Raw genomic sequence first — 13474 nt, forward strand, 5'->3', positions numbered from 1 at the left:
TGACTGTGGCTGATCAGAGCAACATGAGCTCGGAATGCTCTACCACAAGTTGGGCACAGATAGTCCCTGTGAACATTTGGGATGGATTCTCTAAATCTACGCATCTGGAAATTCTTTGGAGCCTCTTCAATTCTGTTGTGCTCATAGAACCCAGAACCTTCTTTGAAGATGGCAAGTCATGATGATCAGTCTTGTGCCAGTGTCTCCCTTGTCACACAATCAATTCCAAAGTTCTTAAGAGAGGCCTTGAGAGTGAGTGGCCTTAGATTGGCTTTTTCTGACCATCATGTGAGCGCTTGACCTGTGCAAGTTCTCCATAAGATAGTCTTTTTGTCCATCTGTATAAAAGTAAATAGATTGTCCTGTGACAATCACAATGGGGGGGGGGGGTCTCTCTCTTAGTCATTGCTGTCAAGATTCTGGCCAGAGTCCTCCTTAATAGGCTGGAAGATGGACATCTGCCTGAGAGGTAGTGTGGTTTCAGAAAGGTCTGAGGAACAGTTGATATGGCGTTTGCTGCCCAACAACTCCAGCGAAATGCCAGGAGCAGAACAGAGGTCTGTATACATCATTTATAGATCTGACCAAGGCCTTTGATACTGGGGCTTACGGAAAATTATGTTGAAATTTGGTAGCCGGGAGAAGTTCTTTGGGATTGTACATCAATTTCATGACCGAATGCTTGCCCAGGTTCTGGATAATGGACGATGCTCTTACGCTTTCCCACTCATCAATGCAGTGAAACAAGGCTGTGTGCTTTCTCCCATGCTTTTTAGCATGACTTTTTCAGCCATGAGGATGAACACGGCATCAAGGTCAAATACTGACCTGATGGAAAGTATCAGGGTGAAGATCAACAGAGGAAAAAAATAGGCATTTGTCAGATAGATGGACAGACAGCAACTATAGGAGATGTGTTTGGACATCCACAGAAGCAAGTAGGGAAGCATGGTGGAAAGCATTCAGATGAAGAGCCACAGAAGGAGAAACAGTCAATTTTGTCAGAGAAGACAGGAGAGGGGCTTGGGCATCCACAGAAGCCATCTGACAGCATCTCCCCCTCTTAGACCTCTGCATGTCACTCAGTCTGTCTCCCACTTAAAGATCTCAGGGCACAGGGACTCACTTGCTCAGAGGAGAAATTTCCGACAGACCTAGAAACCCCTCCCTCCACTTTGTTCTAAAATCCCTGAAGCATATTCTGAACTATTCCTTGAGAGGCTGCACTGGGTGGACAAATCAGGTCCCTTTTCATTCCCTTCTTTCTGCTTTTTTCTAGCTAGAAATGTTTCACCAAGTGCCAGAGCCTCCAGAATGATAATGTGGGAATTCTGGCTCTGAGATCTTGGGCCTTGAACCTCTCTGGCTATAAAATGGGGTTAATGAGGCCCTAGTTACCTCCCAACAGGTTATGGATGGAGGTGAAAGGAGATCATGAATGTGGGGAACCTTTGTAACCATAAAGGGCCCCAGAAATCTCAGCAATGATTCCTAATGACTACCCTGAGGTCAGGTTGCCCTAGAGGCTTTACATTGCCCTTCCTCCCTAGGCATCATCATTCTCTTTGGTATCATGGAGAGGCCACTGTGAAGAAGAGGACAGGAAGGATGGCACCCACTCCTCAGAAACCATCATTGGGATACTGTGAGGTTGACCCCGGTTCAAGTCTCACTTCTCACAATTCTGCCTGTATTTAACTATGGTGTTAAAGGAGAAAGCTGGAGTAGGTGACTCCTGAGCAGAGGAGGGAGACCAGTGAGTCTAGCCCTCTCTCTCCTGCCAACAGTCTAGAGTCTTCTCACTCCAGCCTAGACCACTGTAATAGCTTTCTCACTATTCTCCCTGCCTCTGGGGGCCTCCCAGGTTCTTGATAACCTTGGATTTTCCCCCACCTTCAGTGATACCACAATCACCCAATCAATCAACGAGTATTTAAGGAGCTCCCAAACTTTGTGCCTGGCACAGAGAATGAGCCACCCCCTCCAGTACATAGGCCAAGTAGGGGAGGAGAGAATTCGTCAGTGGGACGGTAGGGAGTGGGGACTGAGACAGGCTCCAGACTCTCCTGGGCCCAGCTCAGGTATCAGATGGCAAGTACCCTACCGGGAGCCTCCCAGCAGTGGGAAAACCAGCCTCTTTCCTTCTCCTCAGGCCACTCCTAGCCCTAGGCTCATCTCCCATAGCTGGCTCCACCCCCTCTCTGCATTTCCCCAAGGCCCTAGGGACTCAAGGACAATGCCCACTGAGCCCTCCCCTGGCACCTCTTCCCATGCATTCATCCTGCTCAGGTAACACTCTTACAGAATGGAACCCAACCTGTGTGTGCCTGAACAGGAATGCGCTCTGCAGACCTCCAGGGATTGGGAGTTTCTGTAAGGTAGTGGCCAGCCCCCAAAGGAGAGCAAGGGTTTCCTAACACTGAGCCAGAACTGATTTGGCCACTTTGAAGATTCCCGCCTCCTCAACAGCAAGGCTGATCTTTGTTCCATATAACAGCCCTTGCCAAGCAGGAGGACAGCTCTGGTGCCCCCCTCCCCCCAAGTCTTCTCTGGGATTCCCTTCCCCACAATGAAACAGAACAGAAGCTCCCTGAGGGCAGTTCCCTTTTTCTTTTGCACCCACCCGGGTGGTGTGCCTGGCGCTTCTTTCACTTCGGACAAATTCACTCTCTCGAGTCTCTCTCTCCAGGCTCCAGAGCCGCACTCAGCTCCCTATTCCTGACAGCTGGACCTCTCTTAATGCAGTCCTTCGTGCTGCCCGAGGCCGGCCAAGTTTGTTCCCTCCTGGAAGTTTGTTACACTTGCTGTTTCTTCTTACTGAATTTCACCTTGGATTCAGCTCCCGGCTGGAGCTTGCACTTTGCAGTCCTGACTCAGTGACCCCTAGTCACCCCTGCCAGCTGGGCATTAGCAGCCTAGGTCATGAGCCATCATCCACCCAGGGCCTCGATTGGAGTCCCCAAGAGATACGTTGGACTGCACAGTCTTGGGGCACTCCACCCGAGACCTCCGGCTTAGCACGGGCCTGGGATGCAGAAGGTGCTTAATAAATGCTTAGGGACTGACTAAGGACAACCACCTTGGGCTGTACGGGTGGTACCTGTGGTTGTGGGCCCTTAGATGATGCAACGTGATTAAACTGTTACTTATTAATTATTATTATTTTTTAAAGTCCAACAGGGCTTGGGTTTGATTGGCCCAAAGTGCTTCCGAACTGTACTGCCTGCCTAAGGTACACACGCGTTTAGGGACACAGGGCCCGCAGGGAGGGAGAGAGGCGATCTGCAGCGGGGTAAGGAGTTTCCCGGCTCGAGAGGCCTTGACATCCGGGGGATGGGGGTGTGGGAGAGGCTCCAGCGAGAAGGCTCCCGAGCCTGGGCCCTCTAGAGGTCTGTGGTGGGAAGGGCGCTCTGCCCCCTAACCCCTGGAAAGTGCCGAGTCATGCTGAGAGCGAGGATGGGGGAGGGAGAGAGGGAGGGAAGGAGGGAGGAGGGGTGTGGCTTTAGAGGACGGGCCCGCCCCCGCCCGCCCTCAGCCTCTCGCGAGATCAGGCGCTTATAAAGGCTGTGCTGGGCGCCGCACTCTCGCGTTCTCCAGCTCGTCCTCACGTGTTGTTCTTTCCTCCAAGCTAGTCCGTGGAGCTTTGCGGGTGAGGCCGGGGAGCGGGCGGAGCCGGGGCCTGCACTCCCCTTACCCCACCCCCTGCCCCGGCGCCACGCTGCCCCTTTCCCGGAGGCTGGGGGCGGGCTGGGAAGCTCGGGACGTCCTCGGGAAGGTGGACTCCCCCCCCCCCCAGGCCGCTGTTTGGCTGGTGGGGTCACGTGCCCCGCCAGAGTGGGGGCGTGTTCGGGAACCTGGGGGGGCGGGCTTTAAGGTCAATCGTGGAATCGAAGCCGGGGGCCACCAGGCGTGGTTTAGGCGGGGGACAAACGGGGAAACCGAGGCATGGGCCTCCCCTCCCCAGCCTCGGAGTTACCTTCTCTGTTTTGACCACCGAGGAAACTGAGGCTCGGGGGGAAGCGAAGCGCCGTGGAAGGAGGAGCGGATGGCCGCGACTCCTTCCCTGCCCCCTCCACATCATTGTCCCCAATGCTCCCCGGGAGTGGAGCAGCGCCTGCGTCAGGGGGTCCCCCGAGCCTGTGGTCACCTCCAGGCAGGCGAGAAGACGAGTCGGGAGCCGGGGCCACCCGGTGCGCCCCGGGACTGACCTGCCGCCTCTCTGGCCTCAGTTTCCCCCTCTGTCAAAGTAGGCAGCACTGTCAGCCTCGCAGGGACAGTCAGTGTCCGTAAATCGTCTGCAGACCCGAGCCACGGGTGGGGGTGCGCTGGTCACAAGTGGGGTGGGTTGCACCCCTGCTTGGAAAAGCCCGTGTAAGTTGGGTCCGTCCAGGGAGATGGTGATGGGGGTATTGGAGCAGGAACCCTCGGGCTTTCAGATAAAGTGGATTCGAAAGGGGAAGAAGCGAACCCCCTTGTTCCGAAGGGGCCGTCCCTTTGTCGCTCTGTGCTCCCTGGGCAGCTACCTGGTGGTGGAGTGGTTAGAACTTGGACCCCTGCTGTGAGGGCGTGGATAAGTCGCTTAGCATCGTCTGCTTCTGTTTCCTCAGCTGTAAAATGAGGAGGATAAAACAGCCCCGATGGAGGGGCGAGGTACGGGTTGTGAGGTACTTGTTGATGAGATACTTGTAGAGCATTTAGCAGAGTGCTTGGCACACAGGGGCTGTAAAAACTGCTATTCTCCTCTCCCCTCCTGTGGTGGGTGAGACTGTGAGCTGGGCTGAGTGAGGGCAGGTGGGGACTTCCGGTGCCCCTGGCTTAGAAACAGCAGTTTCTGCCTGGCTGTGCAGTGAGCAGTTACTCAGAGTGGAAATGAGTTCCGCTTAACTCCTTATCTTTGCTTAGCACTGACCAGAATTGTGAACCTGGGCATGAGGGCAAAACCACCCACCTCTCCTCTTTTTCCTCGGGACTGGCTGGTTTGGCAGAGGGCCATAGTGTAGCAGCCGCTCCCCGTGAGGAGTCTGGTCTAGACAGCATAAAACCCTGCTGCCTAAGCTGGCTGAGAACCCCTCAGTCCTGGGAATTTGCTGGCTCCTTCGAGGGGAGAGGACCGCTGGGATTGCTTTCTAGCTTTGGATGGCGGCCAGGACTTTGCTTTAAGGAAATCTGTCCTTTTAAGTGACTAGGCAGCCTCTCTATACGTGATCAGGAGGCAGTAAGGTGGTCCGCCCTGGGTCTCTGCTAGCATGTCTGTTTGGTGCTTAGGTGAGCCTCTCCCTGCTTCCGAAAAGTGAGCAGCCTCAGGCTGAGGAGTGGCAGCCTGGTGCCTTTCCTGAAGTCACTACTGGACTGACTGCTGGTTTTCCAGTCTCACTCATCTTCCCTCTTGGCCCCCAGTTGCTGTCAACATGTCTGCTGGAAATGCCAAGATTGGGTACCCAGCCCCCAATTTCAAAGCTACTGCTGTTATGCCTGATCGGCAGTTCAAAGACATCAGCCTTTCGGACTACAAAGGTGAGTTAAATTGCCTGAGCCTAATTTACATTTCCTGATTAACCAAATCTCAGTAACAAAGGCAGCTTTGTGCAGTTTCCTCTGAGCTGTTTTTATTTCCCATCTGGGGCTGGGTGATGTTCCCCCCAACCTCTTTTGATCTGTGCTTGTTCCAAGGGACTATTGTACTGTGGCCCTTTCCCTTCCCTCCCCATCTGCCTCCAATTTTGATGTCCCAGGGCCTTGGATTTCCTCACATAAAATGATTGATACCCAGAGGACCTTGGCCAGCCTCTCCTCCTGGGACTCAGTTGACTTAGGAATTTGCTTTCCTTTTTATACCTTGCCTGAAGGCTCTCTTCACTGCCCCCTCCCCCCACCAAGGTTGGATGTCAGGGGTGCAGTTGGCCCTCAGAATGGCAAAGGAAGAGGGCCTGGGTTTCCTGGGTCCCAAGAGTGTCCAGGTTCCTTAGTAGCTGCAGCTGCCTTTCTTCAGAGCTAAGCCCTTGAGGAAGCTGATGAGCAGAGCAGCTGGCACGGTGGGTTCTGGGCCTTGTGGCCCACGGCTGGTTGGTAGAGCAAGTAGAGGCAGAAAGGTAGCCCTCGTGCCCTTATGTACATATGTGCACACACTGCCCTGCACCCAGAGGCAGGCTCCCATGAGTGTGCCAGCAGTCCAAGATGCTGCCTTCCCCTGGGCACTGAGGAACGGGATGACCCTGGTAGATTTGTTGGGATAAACAATGTTCCTATTGAGGTTGGCTTTCAGAGGGGACACCAGACTGGCCTTGCTTCACTTCTGAGTATCCCTGAACCTTGACCTGGTTTTACCAGCGTGATTCTCCTGGGATAGGGCCAAGCTTGGTCCCTAGGGCCACTGCCTCGTTTGAAGGCAGCCTCTAAGCAGGGCCCAGTCTCTTATCTCTTAGGGCAGAAGCTGCCTCAGGGAAGTGGTTTTTTTTCTGTTACTTTTTCTCGGTAGGGAGCACCTGCCTGGGCCCCTTTACCCCTAGGGAATTCCTGCCCTGATATATCCTGCTAGTCTCCTCCAGTCAGTCACTGGTGCCAGACTGAAGGCCCGCCCAGCCTTCCTTTTTCTGACCAGGCCAGTTATGTTAGCACAGTCTGTACTCAGGTGATTGGTGCTGCCTCCTTTTCCTGTTAGGTCTCTGAAAATTAGAACTACCACCATTAGACTGAAAGTGAAGGGAAGGGGTGGAGAGACCCTGGGGGGGGGGGCAATGCTGAAAGTCTGGCCCATTGTCTAGGTTTCAGTTTTAGTAATCCTGCTTTCTTAGCACCTTGACTGGTCACCTGAGTCTCACTTCCTTCTATAAAGGAAGATCCCACTAGTTTTGCTCTCATGCCCTGGGATGGCTACAGCTCCTGATGCTGCACAGTGGGTGGAGCCCCTCTGAGGTCTAGGTAGCCTTGCCAGGAAATGAGAGGGTGGAGGGCTTTGACAAGGCGGGACCCACTGGGGCCTGGGATGGGGACAAATAGCCTGATGCTTGATTCTTGGCCAGCTTAGGCCTCCCTGTGCATTGCCAGCACTAGGTGGCCCTGCTCTTGGGTGGAAGAATGCCTCAGTTTCCTTCCAAGGAGGATTCCTTGGGAAGGAGCTGATAGGGTCTGATCTCTTGGGCCTGTGTGTGTGTGTGTGTCTGTCTGGTGTGTGTGATATGTATCTGCCAGTTTAGGGTGTCTGGGTCATTTGGGTCAGACAGGGTAATCTGAGCTCATCAGTCCTCTTTCCCATCCAGGGAAATACGTCGTGTTGTTCTTCTACCCCTTGGACTTCACTTTCGTGTGCCCTACGGAGATTATTGCTTTCAGTGATCGAGCTGAAGAATTTAAGAAAATCAACTGCCAAGTGATTGGTGCTTCAGTGGATTCGCACTTCTGTCACCTTGCCTGGTAACTCCCCTGGTGGCCTGCCTAGGTGGCCTGCCTGGCTTTGGTTGGTGTTCCGGGGCCTTGGGAGCAGCGGGAGGAGGGCCAAGCTTTCCTGAGCACTTTGGCTGGAGCTCTTCAGGACCAGGGAACAAACACTTCCCAGGTTCCCCAAATCAATATGTTCATAAGAAATTGCCCATTTGGGAAGTGCTGTAAACAGGCATTAGACAGTCATGCTAAAAGTGATTTCATTGGGAAGGAGGCCTGGGAGAGTTTTCCTGGAGGCAGCAGGATATGAGCTGAAAGGGAAGAGATGAGGGAGGTGACTGAGAGCAGGCAGGGCTTTGCTGAGGAATTCAGAGGCAGGGGCTGTGCTGCCAAGAGAGAAAGGAGATGCTTGGGCTGGTGCATGCCTGAGAGTTAGCTCATGCCCCATTACTTTTATAAGTGCCTTAGGGCAGTTGGGTGGAGTTATTTTCCTTCAGGAGGTCAGCTTTCTGAATAAAAACTTGCTACACTAGTTCTGTTGCATTGTGTGTCTTCTTTCTTTTCTCCAGGGTCAACACAGTCAAGAAGAATGGTGGACTGGGAGCTGTGAACATCCCATTGTTGTCTGACCCCAAACGCACCATTGCTCAAGATTATGGGGTCTTAAAGACAGATGAGGGAATTTCATTCAGGTGAGCATTGATATAAATTGTGATTGGGTATCTCCTCCTGGATTTCAGCAACCTCTTAGACCTTAGGCCCATCTGGATGCTGGGGCCTATAAAGGAGAGGTGAATGTGGTACTCGGGACCTATTTGTATAAATTCAGGAGTATTAAAGACCGGTTCTCCTGGTGTCAGCTGACTTCTTTAGTTCTAAAACTCTGCAGTGAAGGGTTGGTGCTAGCTAGGTGTCTTTTCCTTGTTAGGGGTCTCTTCATCATTGATGAGAAGGGGATCCTTCGCCAGATCACCATCAATGACCTTCCCGTGGGCCGCTCTGTAGATGAAACTCTTCGGCTTGTCCAGGCCTTCCAGTTCACAGACAAGTATGGTGAAGGTAGGCCTTACAGAGAGGTGAAGGGGTGGGGAGAAGCCAAGGTAGAAAGAGGGAGGAAGGGAAGGCAGCCACTGTTTGGAGAGGTGGGTGGGGGGCCACCTTCAAGGGAGGGAAGGGGACAGAGTTTGTTTTTTCCCTTGAGAACAGAACATAAAAGGGCTAATGCCTGCTTGGAAAAGTAGAGTGAGCCCAGCAGACGTTGGCATCTTTTGGTATCAGGGCTCAGTCTAAAAATGAGGCTTGGGCATATGGAGTACTCTGCTGTCTCCCTTATTATTTACTTAGATAAATGCATGTGCTGCTGTAAGTAGAATTGTGTACATTTGGCATAAAACTGAGAAAAACAAAGTAAAAAGAGCTGATCCTTGAGTTGAGTTCTTTGGTTGGAGGGCCCCCACCCAGTTCTGACCCCCAGTGGTCAGACAAGGGCTTTGAAAGAGTTTGACCAGAGGATGGTTGTAGTTCAGGCCTGAGGGGATGAATGACCTTCATCTGAGCCTTACCTTGCTGGGCCTTGGGAGTTAAGAGAAGAGGCAAGAGGCTGGGCTGTCTGGAGGTAGAAACAAGCCTTGGCAACTCAACTGTACGTTTGAGATTGGGATATTTGGGAGTGCAGCTTAACATCCATGAAGCAAACCTTTCTGGGCTCCTGTGCATTCCCACTTAGCCATGAAAAATGAAGAGGGAGAGGCTTTCTTCCCAGTCAGAGCCTTAGGACTCTACCTTTACTCCCCTTCCACCCTGTAACAGCTTGGAGGATTGGGGACCCTACCTGAAGAGCTTGGCTTCTGCTCACTTTCATGGTCATGATCCTGGCCTGGGGAGAGTGAAGACGGGTTGGATGGCAGACCCAAGTGCTGCTCCTGACTTGAGGGCACATGGCACTGACTCCCCCTTTCTTTCTGGTCATCTTGTTTCTGTAAAATTTTCTCCAACTTGACTTCTAGTATATTTATCCCTCAGCAGGTAGAGTGAGAGGGGAAAGGATTTTTGAGGAATATAAAGGAAGACCTGGGAGGTTCTTTGGAGGCCTCTTGTTTTATCGACTCATCTTCTTATAGAGGCTCAAGGAGGGGCAGGGACCTGTCCCAGGGTTTTCAGGTCATGTCAGATGGATTTCAGAACTGAAGCCACAGGCTGGCCTGGGCACCTGGGAAGTGATCCCAGCTAAGGTTAGGGAGGGAGGGGGTAGGGATGGAGGTGGGGGTGAAGGCAGTTCCTTGAGATTTTGATCCCCCTGAAAGCCTTTGCAGCCATTTCTGGAGACCTTGGGTTACTTGCCCAGGTGGCAAAGAGGACAGAAGGGCTTCATGCATGGAAGCAAGGGAAGTCATGATGATAGAGGACACTTGGAGTTCAGCCTTCTGAACTTCAGTTCAGACTGTTCAGAAGTTCAGACTGTTCTTGCCAGCAAGCCAGCAGGCACACCGCCCCTCCTCCTCTCCCCGGTTTTCTTCAGCCACCCTGCCTTGCTCCAAGATATGGCCAAAGAGCAGTGGGGGAAGGAGCTAGGGATATTTAACCAGAGGTGGCTGTGGTTGGCAGTTAGATGTAGTGTTTTCCCAAAAGAGGGAAGAAGAGGCTTCATATTAAGGCCCCTGTTAATGGTCTGTGTACTCAGCCTATTCCTTTGAGTACCTTGTAAAGGTCTCAGGGTCTCATCTGACACCACCCTCAGGGCAGCTGAACTGGAGCTTGAGGAGGATAGTTCAGTTCTGAAGTATTCTCTCAAATTCCTTTCTGTGGTAGCAATTTTTTGGGGGGGTATTTTTTTTTTTGCCTTTTGGAGGGCAGTTGGGGTTAAGTATCTTACACAGCTAGTTTTTTTGTGTGTGTGTTAAGTGTCTGAGGTCACAATCGAACTCGGGTCCTCCTGACTCCCAGGCCCGTGCTTTACTCACTGCGCCATCTAGCTGCCCCAGCAAGTTTTTTTTTAATGATTTATTTTTAGTTTTCAGCATTCACTTCTCATAAGATTGAGTTTTAAATTTTCTCCTCCCTCCTCCCCAAGATGGCATGCAGTCTGATATAGGCTGTACATTTACAAAATATTTTTACACTAGTCATGATGTAAAGAATTAGAACCAAGGAGAGGAACCACAAGAAAGAAGACACAAAACAGAAGAAAAAGGGGCGGCTAGGTGGCGCAGTGAGTAAAGCGCCGGCCCTGGAGTCAGGAGGACCCAAGTTCGGTTCCGGCCTCAGACACTTAACACACACACACACAAATTAGCTGTGTAACCTTGGGCAAGTTACTTAACCCCAATTGCCCTCCAAAAGGCAAAAAAAAAAAAAAACCCACAGAAAGAAGAAAAAGAAAATAGTATGCTTCCCATCTATGTACAGACGCCAGAGCTTTTCTCAGGATGTGGATGCCGTTTTCATCCTAAGTTTTTTGGAATTGTTTTAGGCCTGTGTTGCTGAGAAAGAGCTAAGTCTGTCAAAGGCAGTCATCTCACAATGCTGCTGTCACTGTGTAACAGTGTTCTCCTGGTTCTGCTCATTTCACTCAGCATCAGTTCGTGGAAACCCTTCCAGGTTTTCCCGAAGTCCGCCTGGTCATTTTTTTTTTTGTCCTTATATATATATGATTTTATTTCATGGAATGAACAAAAGCCTAAAAGGTTAACATAGGAAATCTTTGCATCCTTTCTTCTATTGTCAAATGCCCAAATTTACAGCCAGCCTGATGTTTCACATTATGCATAATCCTAAAGTAAATCCTGTTAATGATGTCCATGAGCAGGAGCAGCTGAACCTGAACCTTTTAAAGCTTTGCTTTTCTTATCGGCACTTCTGATTTTGTAAACAATGTACCCCATCACACCCATTCCTACCCAGATCTCTTGGTAAACCTGGGTATAGTAGGGCTTCAGTGGTGTCCAAACATTTTTCATTAAGTACTGTAACATCGTGGCTGGCTTCTGCAAGAATGGCCGCGCGTGGGGGCCTGGGCCGGCAGCAGGGAACAGCGGAAGGCCAAAGGCTCGGAAAGGTGACCCCCCCCTTGCCTGGTCATTTCTTATAGCACAGTAGTGTTCATACACCACAGATTGTTCAGCCATTCCCCTATTGCTGTGCATGCCCTCAATTTCCAGTTCTTTGTGTGATGGCAGGTTTTTTTGTGGATTTGTGAACTTGCCATGGAATGTTACTACTTGAGAAACACTGGCATTGAGTTCTGTTGTTCAGTCATGTCACCATGTGGGGAAGGGATGGGAGTGGTTTGCTATTTCCTTCTCTGGTAGATTGATTTTGTCAGGCAGTCAGTTGAAGATCACACAGCAATGTGGTGTTTGAGGCTGGATTAATGATCCCAGGCCAGTGTTCTGTCTGCTGAGCCGGCAGCTGCCTTGAGTTCTAGGCTAGCATAATTACGCTTTCTAAGGCCTCTTTCAACTTTTGGTTCTCTAGGGTTCTGGGTACTGTGCTTAGTGCTAACACTGCTGGGAGGTTCCCCCAGCAAATCTGTGGCCCTATTTTTGTGGACAAGGTGCAGCTATAAAGGACTGCCTGGTGACCTGCCTACCTGGAGGGTAGTCAGTCATCCAGTCCCTAGGAGTAAGCAGTGAATTCTCTCCCTGGCTTCTGCAAGTAGGAAGGGCTCTAGAAGGTCACTGAGAAGGGTCATCCTTTTGTCTTTCAGTGTGCCCTGCTGGCTGGAAACCAGGGAGTGACACCATCAAGCCTGATGTTCAGGGGAGTAAGGAATACTTCTCCAAGCAGCAGTGAGCTGCTCTCGGCAGCCACGGAGGGTCTTCTTCCTCCCCCCCCACCCCCCCCATGGGGCCTGTGGATTCACTAGCTACTGTCTGCAGGACAAACGTGCTTGATCTTCTCCAGCCTTTCAGCTGGAAGATCTCTGTAGCAGGAGCCCAGGCAGTGTGGGGTAGCTGGGCATGCCCTCTGCTCGTGGGGCCTGACTCATCCACATCATTCCTCCCTCTCGTGGGGCAGCAGCCCACCGGCTGAGCCTGCCAGCTCTCTTTCTCACTCTTAATGACCAAGTGCTGTGTTAACATTGTACCATAGTCACCTCTTTGGGCTCAAGCCCTTGTTGTTTTGTAGCTCTATTAAACTTGTCCTAAGAAAGCAGGTGTTGGGTGTTTATGCAGATGTGACTTGACCTTGCTGGGAGTACCTGAAGCACCTGGGGTTGGGGGCAACCCACCACCCTCTTTTCAGCTCTGCATGTCAGCCAAGGAGGGAAGGGGCCCAGCCCCCAGGCTGTGGGAGCCATGTGCCATGCTGCTAATGAGACACGAGATGGTAAAACAGGCTCTCCACATAAGGAAAACGGCAGTCCCTGCTTACATTCTGATGTGGGAGATAGACCAATGGCTGTGTATAAACAGCATCCGGGCACTATGTACAGGAGGTAATCAGTAGGCAGGGCACTATTAAGGAGGTTGGAAAAGGGTTCCAGTAGCAAGGGAGATGAATCCCAGTGATGGGGCAACCAGTGAAAGTATTGGGAACATCAAGGCGGGCCAACCCCACTGGGTTGCAGATTTTGGAGGGAGGGGCAGGGCAGGCCCAGGCTCCTCTCTGGGGGCAAAGGAGGAAGAGACCCAGGTTTATTGAAGGCTTTGAATACCACGTAGTCTTTCTTGATCCTTTGTGGATGCCCCGTAGACTGATGGGAGAGGCCAGACTGGCGGCAGCAGAGGTTTGAGCTGAGAATCCTTTGCTTTTGAGATGATGGGTGGATACTGTCGAGATCTAGAGACATTGGGGAACATGAGGTAGTGAGCCAGGCTAGCGGCCAGCAAGTTTTGTACTTGGGGGAGGAAGGGGAAGCCATACTGATACCCAGATGGGCATTTCCTTTCCAACCACATGGACCTGATGAGGCTAGGCTGGGGGTTATGAGCAAGTCTGCCTGGCCAGCCAGAAGGCCCTAGGTTATATGGTGGTACACCAGTCCCTCTTCCTCTGGGAGAAACTGAAGACATCACCAGTCCCTCTTCCTCTGGGAGAAACTGAAGACATGGGATCCTTCCTTGCTCATTATCTCCCAGCCCCTACCCCATCTGGG

The 13474-nt window shown here is 51.7% G+C and overlaps 2 protein-coding genes and 1 pseudogene across 2 annotated transcripts in view; 1 reads left to right on the forward strand and 2 right to left on the reverse strand.

Annotated features, from left to right (window-relative positions):
• Positions 1-13474, reverse strand: part of LOC138165029 (nuclear autoantigenic sperm protein-like) — a 570370-nt gene that overhangs the window by 510600 nt on the left and 46296 nt on the right. The gene's annotated exons all lie outside the window — the stretch shown is intronic.
• LOC138165036 (peroxiredoxin-1) lies at positions 3524-12528 on the forward strand. Its single transcript, XM_069093132.1, has 6 exons — positions 3524-3649; positions 5398-5514; positions 7257-7410; positions 7947-8069; positions 8306-8436; positions 12083-12528. Exons 2-6 carry the CDS (start codon positions 5409-5411, stop codon positions 12166-12168), a joined length of 600 nt encoding a protein of 199 aa, XP_068949233.1. The 5' UTR covers positions 3524-3649; positions 5398-5408; the 3' UTR covers positions 12169-12528.
• Positions 10999-13474, reverse strand: part of LOC138165038 (ATP synthase subunit ATP5MJ, mitochondrial pseudogene) — a 48766-nt pseudogene continuing 46290 nt past the window's right edge.

Source organism: Petaurus breviceps, unplaced genomic scaffold, assembly GCF_028583685.1.
Source record: "Petaurus breviceps papuanus isolate PSGF00001 unplaced genomic scaffold, PetGlider_PUasm1.0 207, whole genome shotgun sequence".
Taxonomy (NCBI): Eukaryota; Metazoa; Chordata; class Mammalia; order Diprotodontia; family Petauridae; genus Petaurus; species Petaurus breviceps.